The following is a 17,538-nucleotide window of genomic DNA, read 5'->3' as shown; positions in this document are numbered from 1 at the left end:
GAGTAGAAACAGAATCAGGACCAGGCGGCATCAGGCTTTGTAGTCCAGATTTTTACCTTGTTAAATAATCATCTAATTAGCTTCTTGCCTTTATTAGAAGATTGGGAGTCTTCCCCTCTTCCGAAGAGCAAGCGGTAGGTTGCCATGGAAACGCGTTGAGACGGGGTTTCTGAGAAAACGCGCGGAAATAAGGGGCGGAGTTGAGGCGGGAGAAGTGGTAATGTGACCTCTGATTGGTGGAGCGATGCTTCACGGTGTATCCCGATTGGTTTCCCACTGACACATGCGCAGTAGAACCAGAAGGCCTTCCAAAGAGGCTAGAACGGAGGGGAGGGGGATGAGCAATGACGGAATAATCCCCATTCCGTCTGGAATCAGAGGGCGGGGCTGCCGCGGAGGCCTCTGGGAAACGGAGTTCCCAGGTAGGCGAAGCCCAGGGGCTGTCGGGAAGTCCGCGGCGCCTGCGCGGACGCCACAGACTGAGGATGCGCGCGCAGCGCTCTCCGCCCAGCGGAAGTTTTCGCGGGGCAACCGAGAAGGTGAGTCCCGGTAACTGCGGAGGATCCGAGGGTCAGGTTGCAGAAGCCTAGAATCCCAACCCCGTCCCTAAGTAAAGAGGTGAGGGGAAGCGAGGCGGAATGGCCGTACGTCCCCCGACCCCCTAGCCGCAGCTCGGCTGGGGTGTCCGTGACGTCAGCACGGCCCTTTGTGGGAGGCAGGCGCCCCTGCGGTCGGGGTTCGGAATGAGAGCGGCTCCCGGTAGCGTGGTCCACTGGCTTCCTCTTCAGCTTCCGAAGCCACCTTTGGCTCCGTGTTGGGCATGGCTAAGAAGGAGATGGGCGGAAGTTGTGGGAAGTTTGACAGCTCCTCCGCTTTCAAACTTGGCATCTAAGTCATGGTTTCTATGGAGGATGCGGCCGAAGGGAGTCTGTGTCGCCTAGGCAACCGCCCACCTGCGCTGGGGTAGGGTCTGACCTTTAGCCTTTTTGCTGTGTTGTCTCCTGAAGTTTCTAGGAGGAACACTATACTATGCTATTTAGTTGACACATAGCAGCTGTTCACTAAACATTTGTTGAGTAAGTCAAATAAATTAAGATAAAGACTGGCCTGAGGGTTGGAGTCTTGGGGTTTCAAGTCCTGACCTGGCCATTGCATAGGTGACTTCAGCACATCCACTTTTACGGAGTGTTTACTATATGGAAGGCTCCGTGCAACCGATGTTACACTGCTATAACCGGGACTTGAACGGTGCTAGTCTAATAGGCACTGCTCAAGCCCACGTTATTATAGCAGTGTCTAAAACAAAAATCCTGCCCAGCTAATTCCCATTTTCAGGGTGGTTGGGGATGCCAGACACTAAAAAAGAAATGTTAAAGAATATTTACAGGTCTGCAATCCTTTATCTATAACTTTAAAATCCAAAACGTTGTAAAAACTGAAAGATCTTTTTCTCTGTTTTGCAACTTACCTGGTAGCCCAACCTCACCTGGCTTTGAACTTGTTTGCTGGCAATACCCACTCTGAACTGATGTGTGACTATTTAGAATTTTTAAAGATTTTGTTGTGCAAATCATATACTTGCTTATGGAGAGTTGCCCCTGGATCTCGCCGGTGTTGTAATATGTAATAGGTTCTAAAATCCAAAAAATTTGACTGGACATGGTGGCTCCTGCCTGTAATCGCAGCGCTTTAGGAGACCAAGGCGGGCGGATCGCCTGGGGTCAGGAGTTCGAGACCAGCCTGGCCAACATGGTGAAACCCCCGTCTCTACTAAAAATTAAAAAATTAGCCAGGCATGGTGACATGCACCTGTAATCCCAGCTACTCAGGAGATTGAGGCAGGGAGAATTGCTTGAATCCAGGAAGCGGAGGTTGCAAGTGAGCTGAGATTGTGCCACTGCACTCCAACCTCGGTGACGTAGCAAAACTCTGTCCCAAAGGGAAAGAAATAATATATATTTTTTGCCCACCATCATGTAATACATGGCAGAAGCAAGATCCAAACCCAGGCAGATTATGTCCCAAGTTTATCCTCTTAACCCCTATACAGAACTTTCTAAGTGGCAGGTCTTTTTTAAAGACCATCCAGCTAGATAATTCTGGCCCTGAGCTTTGAGTCTCTGGCTAGATGTCTAGACTTGCCTGAAAGATGAATGTGTGTGACATAGCTGGGGACCCCCCTGCCTTCTTGGCACGTTTTCTTCTGCAAAGGAGACAATGATTTATTCACTCAGCAAACAGACCCAGCATTTGCTCTGTGTCAGGCCTGTGTGAGGCTCTGGCCATACTATGGCAAACCAGACAGGGAAAAGTCCCTGCCATTGTGAAGCTTACATTCTAGTAACTCAGAGTATGTCAGGTGGTGACAAGCACTGTGAAGAAAAATAAAGCAAGGTAAGGAGGATAAAACATGCTATTAGTAAAATTGTGTCCAGGGCCAGGCACGGTGGCTCGAGCCTGTAATCCCAGGACTTTGGGAGGCCAAGGCAGGGGGATCACCTGAGGTCAGGAGTTCAAGGCCAGCCTGGCCAACATGGTGAAACGCCATCTCTACTAAAAATACAAAATTAGCCAGGCGTGGTGGCACGCACCTGTAATCCCAGCTACATGGGAGGCTGAGGCAGGAGGATCACTTGAACCCAGGAGGCAGAGGTTGCAGTAAGCCAGGATCGCACCATTGCACTCCAGCCTGGGCCAAAAGAGCGAAACTCCATCTCAAAAAAAAGAAAAGAAAAAACACAGTAAAGTCGTGTCCAAGAAGATCTCTGAGAAGGTGACATTTGAACAGAGAACTAAAGAAGGTGATGAGGAAGTGACGTGTGTGCACTCTTGCGCGGACAGTGTTCCAGGCAGATGGGAGAGCAGGTGCAAAGGTCTTGGGGAAGAAACGTTCTTGTCACAATTGGGGAAAAACACCGAAGCCAGTGTGGCTGACTCAGCGTGAGCAAGAGGAGATGGTGGGAGAGGTCAGAGAGGGAACGGGGAAGTGGCAGATCATACAGGGGCTCCTGGGCCATGGTAGGAATTTTGGCATTGATTATGTCTGAAATGAAATCCACCATATGGTTTTGAGTAGAGGAGGAACAGGGACTGACTTACATTTTTTTTTAATGTATTTGTTTGTTTATGAGACTGAGTCTCACTCTGTCGCCCAGGCTGGAGTGCAGCAGTGCGACCTTGGCTCACTGCAACCTCTGCCTCCCGGGTTCAAGCGACTCTCATGCCTCAGCCTCCCAAGTAACTGGGATTACAGGCACCTGTCACCACACCTGGCTGATGTGTGTGTGTATGTGTTTTTAGTAGAGACGGGGTTTCACCGTGGTGTCCAGGCTGGTCTGGAACTCCTGACCTCACGTGATCTGCCCACCTTGGCCTCCCAAAGTGCTATGATTACATGCGTGAGCCACCGTGTCCGACCCACCATATGGGCCAGGGCAGGAACAGGGGCAGGGTCTGATTTAGATTTTAAGTGGACCCCTCTAGCTACTGGGTTGAAAATCGATGTAGGGACAAGTGTAGAAGCCGGAAGTCTAGTTAGGAGGCTGCTATAGTAGCACAAGGGAAAGATGGTGGCCTAGACCAGGCTGGTGACGGTGTCAGAACCGGGGATGGCACATGGTTAAAAGACTCTCTTACCCTGATTCTACACCTAGCATCAGCTTCCAGATTTAAATCTACAAGAATGTTCTGACCTGCTGCCCCAAGATCCCAGTCCGGTTTTGCATTTTCGTTGTATAAACTGGCACCAGGTTAAGAACATGGGCTTTTAGGTTCTGGATTCCAGCTGCGTCCCCACTGTTTTCTAGGTGAGTGGAGTCAGGTCTGGGGGAAGGAGAATTGTCACCCTTTGAGCATCATTTTGCAGGGTTCAAAGATGGGATGATCATCCCTACCTCGTAGAATGGAGAGGAAGAGTAAACAAAATCATGTGTCTGGCTTGCCACTGAAGAGCTATGTGGCCCTGGGCAAGTCATTTTCTCCCTGAGCCTCTGCTTCTCATCTCCGCAAAGGGGAAATCATTCTTACCTTGAAAAGGGTGATTGGGAAGGTTCTGTAGATAATATCTCCCGAGAACTTAGCACAGTGATCTGCACATACTGAACTGTCATGAAATGAGAACTGTCTTAAGTGAGTGACTTAACCTCTCTGTGCAGCAGGGACTCCCTGTTCTGGTTACTGTGTCTAGAGAACAAATTATCTCACAATTCACTGGTTTAGAACCGCCATTTCTTGTGCCCATGGAACCTGTGGGCCAGGAATTCAGAGTGAGCACAGCAGAGTGGCCTGTTTCTGCTCCCCAATGCCTGTGCCTTAGCAGGAAGATTTGAAGGCTGGGATTTAAGTGGTCTGAGGACTTGCCCACTCACCCAGCAGCTGATGCTGGCTGTTGGCTGGGGGCCTCAGTTCCTCTCCACCTGAGCCTCTCCGTGTGGTTTCTCTGCCTGGGCTACTTTAGGCTGCCTCATGCCATGGAAACTGGCTTCCGTGGGTGAGCATCCTGAGTGAGCCAGCCAGGTGCAAGTTGTTTTTTATGACCCAGACTTGGAAGTCTCATGGCCTTACTGCTGCCAGTCCTCTGTTGGTAGGAGCAGTCACAGCTCTGCCCAGATCCAAATGGGGAGGAACAGAGACCCTGACTCCTGGGAAGAGGGGTTACAAGGTTCCAAAGAGCACACAAGACCAGAAATATTGCTGTGACCTGCTTTGGAAAATACGAGTGCCACTCTCCTAAGAAGTGATAATTCTGGAACCGGCGTCCTGGGCTGTTGTATAGACTAAATAGCATAATGCATAGAAAGCTCTCTGCCTGGAGGACTCCTTCCCAGATATTGACAACTCGCTCCCTGGTTTCCTTTGGGTCTCAGCTCAGATGCCTCCCTCTGGGTGAGTTCTCCTTGGCTACACTGTGTGAGTAGTGACCCATCAACCTCTGTGGCATCCTGTTTTCTTCTACACACGGTGGCTCACGCATGTAACCATAGCACTTTGGGAGGCCAAGGTGGGCAGATCACGTGAGGTCAGGAGTCCTTATGGAGGACTTTGTTGTCCTCCATGGCACTTTCTCCATCTGACCTGTTCAGCGGTTCCTTGCTCATTTGTGTGTTAGCTTCTCTTCCCCTACCAGAACTTGAGCATCCTGAAGGCAGGGGCTGTGTTGTTTCCTTTGCTGCTATTTCCCCAGTGACTGGCATAAACAGGAAACTCAGTGAATCATTATCGAGTGAATGAATGAATGAATAAACGAACGAATGGATTTGGCACATGCTGGTGACATGGCCAGTGCTCAGTAAACATTAGCTATTATCTTTCCTTTCTATGTGAAAGCATGAGTCAGCCACTCCACTTTTGTTCACTTACAGGTCGCTGTCAAAATGGAGTTTCCGGCCCAGTAAATCCAAGGGCCAGACCGTGACCTCATAAAGGTATTATCCCTTGGGCATAGCCTCTCAAGGCCTTTTTCCTTTTTCCCACCAGCAGCTGGCTCCTGCTTGTCTCCTCTGGGTTGCTGCTGGCCAGCTTTACTCCCAGAAGGAACATTGTGGTGGGTATGGCAGGGCTCGCCTGCTTAGGCACTTGCTGCGTCCTGGAGGCATCCTTCCCGGAGGGCAGCCAGCATCTGGGGAAATTCTACGTAACATGAAGCCATTTAAAACCATCACAGATTTCTGCCAGGTGTGGGGGCTCACACCTATAATCCCAGCACTTTGGGAGGCTGAGGCAGGTGGATCACCTGAGGTCAGGAGTTCCAGACCATCCCGGCCAACATGGTGAAACCCCATCTGTACTAAAAATATAAAAATTAGCTGGGTGTGGTGGCACATACCTGTATATAAAAATTAGCCGGGTGTGGTGGCACGTACCTGTAGTCCCAGCTACTCAGGATGCTAAGGCAGGAGAATCGCTTGAACCTAGGAGGCAGAGGTTGTAGTGAGCCGAGACCACATCGCTACACTCCAGCCTGGGCGACAACAGCAAAACTCCATCTCAAAAAAGAAAAAAAAATCAGCTGGGTGTGGTAGGGCACACCTGTAGTCCCAGCCACACAGGACACTGACAGGAAAATCTCTTGAACCTGAGAGACAGAGGTTGTAGTGAGCCAAGGCCGTGCCACTGCACTCCAGCCTGGGTAACAGAGTGAAACTCTGTCTCAAAATAAATAAATAAATAAAACAAACTATCACAGATTTCTAAACAAACCCTTTGTTCACATAAGAAATCTAGGCATAGGCCGGGCGCGGTGGCTCAAGCCTGTAATCCCAGCACTTTGGGAGGCCGAGACGGGCGGATCACGAGGTCAGGAGATCAAGACCATCCTGGCTAACATGGTGAAACCCCGTCTCTACTAAAAAAAAAAAAAAAATACAAAAAACTAGCCGGGCGACATGGCGGGCGCCTGTAGTCCCAGCTGCTTGGGAGGCTGAGGCAGGAGAATGGCGTAAACCCAGGAGGCGGAGCTTGCAGTGAGCTGAGACCCGGCCACTGCACTCCAGCCTGGGCGGCAGAGCGAGACTCCGTCTCAAAAAAAAAAAAAAAAAAAGAAATCTAGGCATAGTGACCCACACCTGTAATCCCAGCACTTTGGGAAGTCAAGGCAGAAGGATTGAGCTCAGGAGTTCCAGACCAGGGCAACATAGCAAGACACCATCTCGACAAAAAGGAAAAAAAAAAAAAAAAAGAGGCCGTGTGCAGTGACTCAACCCTGTAATCCTAGCACTTTGGGAGGCCGAGACAGGCGGATCATGAGGTCAGGAGATCAAGACCATCCTGGCTAACACGGTGAAACCCCGTCTCTACTAAAAAATACAAAAAAAAAAAAACTAGCCGGGCAAGGTGGCGGGTGCCTGTAGTCCCAGCTACTTGGGAGGCTGAGGCAGGAGAATGGCGTAAACCCAGGAGGCAGAGCTTGCAGGGAGCTGAGATCCGGCCACTGCACTCCAGCCTGGGCAACAGAGCGAGACTCCGTTTCAAAAAAAAAACAAAGCCATTCATGGTGGCACATGCCTGTAGTCCCAGATACTTGGGAGGCTGAGGTGAGAGGATGGCTTGAGCCCAAGAACTCAAGGCTGCAGTGAGCCACGATCACGCCATTGCACTCCAGCCTGAGTGACAGGGTGGGACCCCGTTACTAGGAAATGGAAAAGAAGTATAGCAGAGTCTGGCTGGCGAGGCTTCAGTAACAAGCGACTTCTAAATCTTAGTGGTTTCACACAATCACACATTACTTCTCGCTAATACAACTCTCCAGGCACCAGCCTCTATGCAGTTTAATGTATATATATATATTATGTTATATATAATATGTTATTTAATATATGTATATAAATATGTATATAATATATATTTGCACTCCAAATATTGACACAGCCTGTCACTCAGGCTGGAGTGCAATGGCGCAATCATGGCTCACTGCAGCCTTGAGTTCTTGGGCACAAGCCATCCTCTCACCTCAGCCTCCCAAGTATCTGGGACTACAGGTATGTGCCACCATAACTGGCTATTTTTTCTTTTTTTTATAGTATATATATATATAAATATGTGTGTGTGTACATATATATATATATATATTTTTTTTTTTTTTTTTTTTTTTTTTTGAGACAGAGCCTTGCTCTGTCGCCCAGGCTATAGTGCAGTGGCGCGATCTCAGCTCACTGCAAGCTCCGCTTCCTGGGTTCACGCCATTGTCCTGCCTCAGCCTCCCGAGTAGCTGGGACTACAGGCACCCGCCACCACGCCTGGTTAATTTTTTGTATTTTTTAGTAGAGACGGGGGTTTCACCGTGTTAGCCAGGATGATCTCAAGCTCCTGACCTTGTGATCCGCCCACCTGGGCCTCCTAAAGTGCTGGGATTACAGGCGTAAGCCACTGCACCTGGCCAAAAAATATATATATCTTTAATTAGCCAGGCATGGTGGCTCATGCCTGTAATCCCAGCTATTCGGGAGACTGAGGCAGGAGAATCGCTTGAACCCGAGAGGCGGAGCTTGCAGTAAGCCGAGATTGAACAACTGCTCTCCAGCCTGGGTGGCAGAGAGAGACTCCATCTCAAAAAAAAAAAATTTTTTTTTAAATTTTTAATTTACCGGGGTACATAGTAGGTATATATATTTATTGGGTACATCTAGGCAATTTGGTCTTGTGACGCCAGTGTCAAACACCCAGGTGTGCCTGGGGGAGAGGGAAGAGGCAGTGAGACCTCTACCTTAACAAAAATGCCCACTGGTATTTATGCCTTTGAGAAGACAGAGATGTTCTTTTACATATTATTAGCAGCACAACAAATCACTAAGTCAGACAACCAGTCAGAATGACTGGCTTTCTAGAGGGTAAAAGATACTTGACCGACAGCCTTTGCAGTCCAGATGTCTTACACGACTCCTTTGTTTGAAAAAACAGAAGGGCAGATTTATGCCACAGAGTGTTTCTGCTTTTCTGCAGCCTGAGGAAGAGGAATCCAGGACCCCTTCTTTCCCCATGCGACTGAGATTTATTTCACCAGCTTATGGAATGGCCTATGGTTTTTAAGGACAAGCTCTAGAATTTCAGAAGTTCGTACCTACAGGAAATAGGCCTGAGAAACTCAGAACTTCCTATCGAAGAAGAAGGGGAAGAAGAGAAATATTAGTGACTGGAATATAGTAACTTGGGTACAAGGCATGATATGGTCACAGCAAGCACTTACATAAAAGGCTTTCTGTGGGCCAGGCCCTGTTCTCAGCACCTCATATAAATGTATTCATTTAGACCTCATCAACCATTCTATCAGATAGGTGCTGGGAGATGCCCTGTTTTACAATGGGGTGGACTGTGGCACAGAGAGGTTAAGTAGCTTGCCCAGCATGTAGCGGATCTGGGATTGAAATCTGGCAGCCTGGGGCCAAAACTGTGATTTTAAGGACCCCACTGTTTGCATTTGCAACAGAAGCCAGCCTTTACAGTGAATGAAGGAAAATGGTTTGATCAGAATGGTCTCTTGCAACCAGGATGGTAGCTCATGCTTGTAATCCCAGCACTTTGAGAGGCTGAGGCAGGAGGGTTGCTGGAGGCCAGGAGTTCCAGACCAGCCTGGGCAACATAGTGAGACACTGTCTCTATAAAAAAAAATTTAAAAATTAGTCAGTTGTGGCTGGGCGCGATGGCTCACACCTGTAATCCCAGCACTTTGGGAGGCCGAGATGGGCAGATCACAAGGTCAGGAGATCGAGACCATCCTGGCTAACATGGTGAAATGCTGTCTGTACTAAAAATACAAAAAATTAGCTGGGCGTGGTGGTGGGCACCTGTAGTCCCAGCTACTTAGGAGACTGAGGCAGGAGAATGGTGTGAACCTGGGAGGCAGAGCTTGCAGTAAGCCGAGATCACGCCACTGCAGTCCAGCCTGGGCAACAGAGCAAGACTCTGTATCAAAAAAAAACAACAACAACAACAAATTAGTCAATTGTGGTGGCACACACCTATAGTTCCAGCTACCTGGGAAGATTGCTTGAGCCCAGGAATTTGAGGCTGCAGTGAGCCATGATTATGCTGCTGCACTCATACTTGGTGACAGAGTGAGACCCCATCTCTAAAAAAATTTAGAAAAGAATATTCTGTTTCAAAGTGAAATTAAATCACAAGCACATGTTTATATTAACTTCTATTTCGATAGTTTCCATTTTTTGTTTTTGTTTTTGTTTTTTGTTTTTTTGAGGTGGAGTTTCATTCTTGTTGCCCAGGCTGGAGTGCAATGGCACGATCTCGGCTCACCACAACCTCCGCCTCCCAGGTTCAGGCGATTCTCCTGCCTCAGCCTCCCGAGTAGCTGGGATTACAAGCATGCACCACCACGCCTGTCTAATTTTGTATTTTTAATAGAGATGGGGTTTCTCCATGTTGGTCAAGTTGGTCTTGACCTCAGATGATCTGCCTGCATTGGCCTCCCAAAGTCCTGGGATTACGGGCGTGAGCCACTGCACCCAGCCTGTTGCTGCTATGTATTAGTGCTCATTACACACAGCACTGCCATAATGAAGGGCAATACAAACTGCCTGTAGTACTTCATCCTTGTTAATTTCCCTTCTTCACTTAACTGGCTTAAAACTCTTCTATATCCTCATTTGTCATAGGCTCAGTTTGTAATTTGGACTTTTAAAAAGTATCAGGAATTAGCTCAGATGCAAAGCATAGAGAGTAATTTAGTAAACTCTCATCATTCTACTAAGTTAGTCAGGATAGAGTAGGTTGTGCTGCTATGACAAATAAACCCTGAAATCTTGCTGGCTCAATACAGCAGAAGTGTATTTGTTGATCATGAGGTTCCAGTGTGGACCCAGCAGCCCTCCTTCATCTTGTTGCTATGTCCGTTGGGAGCCAGGGTCATCCCTGCAGGTGGAGAGGGAAGCAGAGGAGGTATTCTGACTCCTAACTGCCTCGGCCATGAGATGACTCTACTCACACCCCACTGGCCAGAATTAGTCATGTGGCCTCTGCCTCACTGCCAGGGAGCCTGGGAAGTATAGGGGAGCATATCGATATTTGGGGAACATTGACTGTCACTCCCGTTCCCATTGCATGTTTTAAAAAGTGAACACCACAAACATAGTTGAAGACCCTGGCTATGCCTCCTGCACGCTCACCCTGTGATTAAGAGCAGTTCTCCAACAATACTTCCACTGACCTTCAGCTGGCCTGTTTGACTTTGCGTTTGTTCATACTGTTTTGTAGCATGATCTCCTTCTGTCCAGACTGTGGCAAAAGTATCCAAGCGGCATTCAAGTTCTGCCCCTACTGTGGAAATTCTCTGCCCATAGAGGAGCATGTGGGGTCCGAAACCTCTGTCAGTCCACATGTGTCATCCTTCCAAGGTAAGAACCAGAGCTTTGAGCCCATTTCTGCAGTGGGGATGAGGTGCATGCACGTGTGTGTCTGGGGAGGTGGGGAGGGAGGATGCCTTTGCAGCCTGTCTGACCTTGTCCTGATCCTGGAGAAGCCCAGGCCTCAGGACTGGACTCCTCTGGCTACCCTCAGTCTCTTGGCCTCTTATTGGCCTCATGGCTTTGGACACTCTTTCCATGTTAACAATTCCTTCATTTCTATCTCCAGCCAGCCTGGACTCCCCTGCTTGGAGGAGATATATGTGCAGCCTGCCTGCTTGGCACCTGCAGGTTGAGTATCCCTTATCTGAAATGTTGGGGACCGGAAGTGTTCTCATTTTGGATTTTTTCAGATTTTGGAATATTTGCGTTGTATTTACTGGTTGAGCATCCTGATTCAAAAATCTGAAATCTGGCTGGGCACAGTGGCTCATGCCTGTAATCCTAGCACTTTGGGAGGCTGAGGCAGGCAGGGCACTTGAGGTCAGGAGTTCGAGACCAGCCTGGCCAACAGCCTGAAATCCCATCTCTACTAAAAATACAAAAATTAGGCCGGGCGCGGTGGCTCAAGCCTGTAATCCTAGCACTTTGGGAGGCCGAGACGGGCGGATCACGAGGTCAGGAGATCAAGACCATCCTGGCTAACACGGTGAAACCCCGTCTCTACTAAAAATACAAAAAAAAAAACTAGCCGGGCAAGGTGGCGGGCGCCTGTAGTCCCAGTACTCGGGAGGGAGAGGCAGGAGAATGGCGTAAACCCGGGAGGCGGAGCTTGCAGTGAGCTGAGATCTGGCCACTGCACTCCATTCCGGGCAACAGAGCAAGACTCCATCTCAAAAAAAAAAAAAAAAAAAAAATACAAAAATTAGCTGGCATAGTAACACACACCTGTAATTCCACCTACTTGGGAGTCTGAGGCAGGAGAATTGGTTGAACCCAGGAGGCGGAGGTCGCAGTGAGCCGAGATTGCACCACTGCACTGCAGCCTGGGCAACAGAGTGAGACTCGATTAAAAAAAAAAAAAAAAAAAAAAAACCGAACTCCACAGTAGCCCAGTGAAATTTCCTTTGAGCATCCTGTTGGCACTCAAAGTTTCAGATTTTGGAGCATTTTGCATTTCAGATTTCTGGATTTGGGATGCTTAACCTGTGTTGGATGTCCTGATCACATCTCAGTCTGAACTTGCCTTCACCTGAGCTCCTGGTGTTCGTGCCGCCTGCCCTGCCATAGACTTCCCCTCTGCCGTGAATAGCACTCCATCCAGTTTCTCAGGCCGGACCCTGGGGGTCATCCATGAGTTCTCTTTGTCTCCCACCCCGTGACCCACCCACCCCTTCAGCAAATCTTGTTGGCTCCCTCTTTACAATCAGTGCAGTATCAGCCCACTTCCTTCCCTGCACCTCCCACATCCCTTGCCCTCACCTCTCTTGTGCAGAAGAAGCCTTTTTGCCCTCGGCTCCCCTCTCTTGTCCCTGTAGTCGTCTTCATGCAGCCGCCAGAGGGATCCTATGAATACAGAGTCAGAGCCCGTCATTCCTCTGCTCATACTTTCCCACGTGAGGCGATGGGACCAGGTCCCCATTTCCCCTCAGACCCCACCTCCCAACCCTCCTGCTATTGACTGCGCCATTCTAGCTGCACCAGCCTCCCGGCTGCCTCTCCACACCGCAGCATGCCTGGGCCTCAGCCTGTGCGCTTCCCGCTCCCTCCTGAATGCCTCTTCCCTTATGGGCCTGCATGCCCCACTCTTTCTTTCACTGCCTTCGGGTTTTGTTTTTTGTTGTTTTTGTTTTTGAGACTGAGTCTTGCTCTGTCACCCAGGCTGGGGCGCAGTGGCACAATCTCAGCTCACTGCAACCTCCGCCTCCCGGGTTCAAGTGATTCTTGTGCCTCAGCCTCCCAGGTAGCTGGGATCACAGGTATGTACCACCAAGCCCGGCTCATTTTTGTATTTTCAGTAGAGATGGGGTTTCACCATGTTGGCCAGGCTGGTCTTGAACTCCTGGCCTGAAGTGATCCACCAGCCTCGGCCTCACAAAGTGTTGGGATTACATGAGCCACTGCGCCCATCCATGCCTTCAGGTATTTATTCAGTTGTCACTTTCTCAGAGACACTTTCTCTGCCACTACTAATTAAAGTTGCATCTTTCCTCTATGCAATGATCCTGTCCCCCTTCCTTGCTGTGTATTTGTTTTTGGTACTTGTCTCAATCCTATTAAATACAGTGTTTTACTTATATTGCTTCTTCTGTAAGCTCCATAAGGACAGAAGCTTTTTGTGTTTCTGTAACCTGTGTTGATGGTGGTTTTGTAGCCTGCTGTTAGCACAGCACCTGGGTCTGTGCCTGGCATGGTATCAGGTGCTGAGAAATCTTAGTGACTGGTTGAATTAATTAAATATTAGTAGTCGGTCTTGCTCACTGGAAGGCCCAAGCCCAGATACAGTATTGGTAAATCAAAGAGGGTTTATCCATCGGACAGTTGTGCAGAAGGCAGTCAGCATACATGGCGGGGAGTTGAGTGACATTCGTTTTATCATTTGGGAGTGTATTTAGCTGCAGATAACAGAAAATGCTATGACAAGGGTTTAAACAAATGATTGGGTTTATTTTTCTTTTCTTTCACTGGCAAGTATGTAGAGCAATATTTTTCTTACTGAAAAAAGGAGACAGTGAGTGTTGGGATGGTGTCCCTATGATGCCCTAAGGGACCCAGGCTCTTCTGTCTTTCCACGGAGCCATCCTTAGCATATGGCTTTTGTTCCCATGCTTACTGCCTTGAGGTCTCAGGTTGACTTCTTCATCTCCACAGTTCCAGGCAAATGTGAACAGCGTTGGCCTTGGCCCAACTTGAGAGTCAGAGTGTTTTTTTTGTTGTGTTGTGTTGTGTTTTGTTTGAGATGGAGTCTTGCTCGACAGAGGTTGGAGTGCAGTAGCACGATCTCGGCTCACTGCAAGCTCCACCTCCCGGGTTCTCGCCATTCTCCTGCCTCAGCCTCCTGAGTAGCTGGGACTACAGGCACCCGCCACCACGCCCGGCTAATTTTTTGTGTTTTTAGTAGAGATGGGGTTTTACTGTGTTAGTCAGGATGGTCTCCATCTCCTGACCTCGTGATCCACCCGCCTCGGCCTCCCAAAGTGCTGGGATTACAGGCGTGACCCAGTGCGCCCGGCCTTCGTTTTTTTAAGACAGAGTCTTCCTCTGTCACCCAGGCTGGAGTACAGTGGCACAATCTCAACTCACTGCAACCTCCACCTCCCAGGTTCAAGCGATTCTCCTGCCTCAGCCTCCCTAGTAGCTGGTATTACAGCCGTGCAACACCACACCTGGCTAATTTTTGTATTTTTAGTAGAAACTGGGTTTCACAATGTTGGCCAGGCTGGTCTTGAACTCCTGACCTCAGGTGATCCACCCATCTGGCCTCCCAAAGTGTTGGGATTACAGGCATGAGCCACCGTGCCCGGCCAGAGTCAGTTCTTAACCCAACCTCTGCCTTTCCTAATGCTAACCTAGAGCCCAGTTCGTTATTCACTCCCTCAGTCATCAGATGGCAAACACATATGAGTAACCGGCCATGTGCTGAGGTGCTGTATTTGTCCTGAGGATTATGGTAAGAAACGAGACAGCCATGGTTTCTGTTCTCTCATAGTTTTTACAGCTCAGTAAGGTGACAGACATTGAGTAAATGATTATCAGTAGGTTGCATGATAACAGAGGGGAACTGAATGGACCCTGGAACACGTATAAGGGAACATGTTTTTCAGGGCATCAGGGAAAACCTCCCTAAGTGGGTAAAGTTTGAATTGAGCTAAGGATGAAAAAGAATGGGCCGGGCACAGTGGCTCACAACTGTAATCCCAGCACTTTGTGAGGCTGAGGCAGCCTGATCACCTGAGGTCGGGAGTTTGAGACCAGCCTCACCAACATGGAGAAACCCCGTCTCTACTAAAAATAGAAAATTAGCCGGCCGAGGTGGTGCATGCCTGTAATCCCAGCTACTCACTCAGGAGGCTGAGGCAGGAGAATCACTTGAACCCGGGAGGGAGAAGTTGCGGTGAGCCGAGATTGTGCCATTGCAGTGAGGAGCCAGCCTGGGCAACAAGAGCGAAACGCCATCTCAAAAAAAAAAAAAAAAAAAAGAATGAGCAAGGTAGGAGTTGGCACATGTGTTCTAGGCACTGGGACGTGATATGGGGAGCAGATGTGAGGTGAAGGAAGCCAGGCACACTGGAGGAGTAAGGAACATTTCCGCCTGGGGGAAGACAGGCAGGGCCACGGGGAGTTTGGTTTTAACCGTTGGTGATGTGGAGAGCTGCAGAAGAGCTTCTGCCAAGTAGGCAACACGATAGGCTTTGCATTTTGAAAAGACTTCTGTAGCTTCTCTGTGTGGAAAATGGATTTGAGGCATGGAAACCAGTTAGGAGGCCATTCCAGTAGCCCAGGGACCAACCATGCTGGCTGAGTTAGTCAGTGTCAACTAACAAGAAAGGACATGTTCTTAACCTCCTCTTAAATTGGGGGCTCCTCAGTGGGTGAACTACAGCAAAAGTAATTGTTCCACTGAGAAAATTGGTGGAGATATTTGTCAGCCTTGGTGGTGGGTAAAAAAAGGAGGAATGTCTTCTTTGATAATTCCTTTTTTTTTTTTTTTTTTGAGACAGTCTTGCTCTGTCACCCAGGCTGGAGTGTAGTGGTGTAATCTTGGCTCACTGCAACCTCCACCTCCCATGTTCAAGTGATTCTCCTTTCTCAGCTTCTCAAGTAGCTGAGTTTACAGGCACCTGCCACCACACCCAGCTAATTTTTATATTTTTAGTAGAGACAGGGTTTCACCGTGTTGGACAGGCTGGCCTCAAACTCCTGACCTCAGGCGATCCACCCGCCCCAGCCTCCCAAAGTGCTGGGATTACAGGCGTGAGCCACCATGCCCAGCCTTCTTTGAGAATTCCTAATCAAGAATTTACATTCTCACCAGTTTGGGGCCAGAATTCACACTGATCTGTGTGGTCCCCCAAAATGCAAGCTGAACATTTAACTTAAAGTGGTGAGATGTGGGTACCACTCCCTGCCTGATATAAACAAATCTTCTCTTGGAAAACATCCTTTAAAGACAAACTTCAGGGAATTACCACAGGTCAGTGTCCAAGGAACATAAGCACCAGTCTCTGTTAATTTACAAAGACACCAGGAAATAAGCTAGCCTGAGAGTCAGCAGAAACAACAAACTACAGAATCAGACCTGCCAAGACCACAGACTTTAGAATTAATAGATGAGAATGTTTACAAATCGTGCTTAATACATTTAAATAAATAAAATAACAAATTGAAAGTATAGTGAAGGAATAGGTTAAAGTTGCACAGGCAAATAAGAGAAGGAACCAAATAACTCTAATGATTATATGTGTATATATGTATATGTGTGTGTCTATATATGTATATATGTGTATATATATACACAGTCATTTTATGTGTATATATGTGTATATGTAGGTATGTGTGTGTGTGTGTATACAAAATCGTTGTAATCAGAACCTCAGTGGGTGGTTTAAACAGCAGACTAGACATAGCTGAAGGGAGAATTAGTTAACTGGAAGAGAAATTTTAAGAAATTACATGGAAGAGGCTGGGCATGGTGGCTCATGCCTGTAATCCCAATACTTTGGAAGACTGAGGCTGGTGGATTACTTGAGGTCAGGAGTTCAAGACCAGTCTGGTCAACATGGTGAAACCCTGTCTCTATTAAAACTGTAAAAATTAGCTGAGCATGTTGATGCATGCCTGTAATCCCAGCTACTTGGGAGACTGAGGCAGGAGAATTGATTGAACCCAGGAGGCATAGGTTGCAATGAGCCAAGATTGTACCCCTGCACTCCAGCCTGGGCGACAGAGTGAGACTCCATCTCAAATATATGTGCATATAAAGAAATTATGTGGAAAGGACACAGAGTGGCAAAGTACTGGAAGATACGAGAGAGGTAAGACCTAAGAAGGAGAGAACAACTAAAAGGAACAGTTTACTTAGATATTTATGTGATAGAAGAAACAAGAATTGGTATTGAGGGCCAAAGAGAAGAGCATAGCTGAATATAACCTCAGGGCTCCCAATCCAGTGGAGCCTGCAAAGGGGCCTTTGTAACTCCAGTCTGCATTTTGTCTGCCTTTCTTTAGGCTCAAAGAGAGGGCTGAACTCCAGTTTGGAAACCTCTCCTAAGAAAGTGAAATGGTCCAGCACCATCACCTCTCCCCGATTATCCCTCTTCTCAGATGGTGACAGTTCTGAGTCTGAAGATACTCTGAGTTCCTCTGAGAGATCCAAAGGTAAGAGTTAAGGTCCATCTGGCCTGACTCTAAGTGGAGCAAAGTTGGGTTGTCTAATGATCTTTGGGACGAAACTGCCACAGTCCTGGCTCAAACATCATCCATGCTTGCCTGTTCTCTGACTCCAGCTTCCCATCTCCCCCTCCAGTCTGCCTCTGAATGGCCCCAGATGGGTCTTTTGGCACCCAGAGCTGCCCCGGCCCCACCCTGCACACAGCCTCCTATTGTTCCTAGTGCCCTCAGACCAAGCTCTTCAGTCTGGCATCTGTGTGGCCTGGTTCCTGCTTTAGCCCTCAACACAGTCTTTGCCCAGAAAACACTTTTGAAGATTAACCTTGGTCTTTGCTAAGCCTGTTCCCTCAGCCCAGGA

The 17,538-nt window shown here is 48.3% G+C and overlaps 1 protein-coding gene across 19 annotated transcripts in view; it reads left to right on the top strand.

Annotated features, from left to right (window-relative positions):
- Positions 1–3: 3 nt before the first annotated feature.
- VRK3 (VRK serine/threonine kinase 3) overlaps positions 4–17,538 on the top strand; it is a 50,571-nt gene continuing 33,036 nt past the window's right edge. For 3 of the 19 annotated variants that reach the window (XM_033224188.1, XM_033224183.1, XM_033224178.1), the window contains exons 1-4: positions 102–539; positions 5,361–5,423; positions 10,702–10,841; positions 17,019–17,168. In XM_033224188.1, the coding sequence (XP_033080079.1) occupies positions 10,703–10,841; positions 17,019–17,168 (289 nt within the window). In that variant the 5' untranslated portion in view covers positions 102–539; positions 5,361–5,423; position 10,702. Of the gene's footprint in view, positions 619–5,360; positions 5,424–10,701; positions 10,842–11,079; positions 11,142–17,018; positions 17,169–17,538 lie in introns of all 19 variants that reach the window. The other 16 variants (XM_033224189.1, XM_033224184.1, XM_033224179.1 and 13 more) reach the window with 13 other exon arrangements.

Source organism: Trachypithecus francoisi, unplaced genomic scaffold (assembly GCF_009764315.1).
Source record: "Trachypithecus francoisi isolate TF-2019V2 unplaced genomic scaffold, Tfra_2.0 Lachesis_group12, whole genome shotgun sequence".
Taxonomy (NCBI): Eukaryota; Metazoa; Chordata; class Mammalia; order Primates; family Cercopithecidae; genus Trachypithecus; species Trachypithecus francoisi.
The sequence above is the reverse complement of the archived record's forward strand: the minus strand, read 5'-3'. Positions and strand labels throughout refer to the sequence as shown.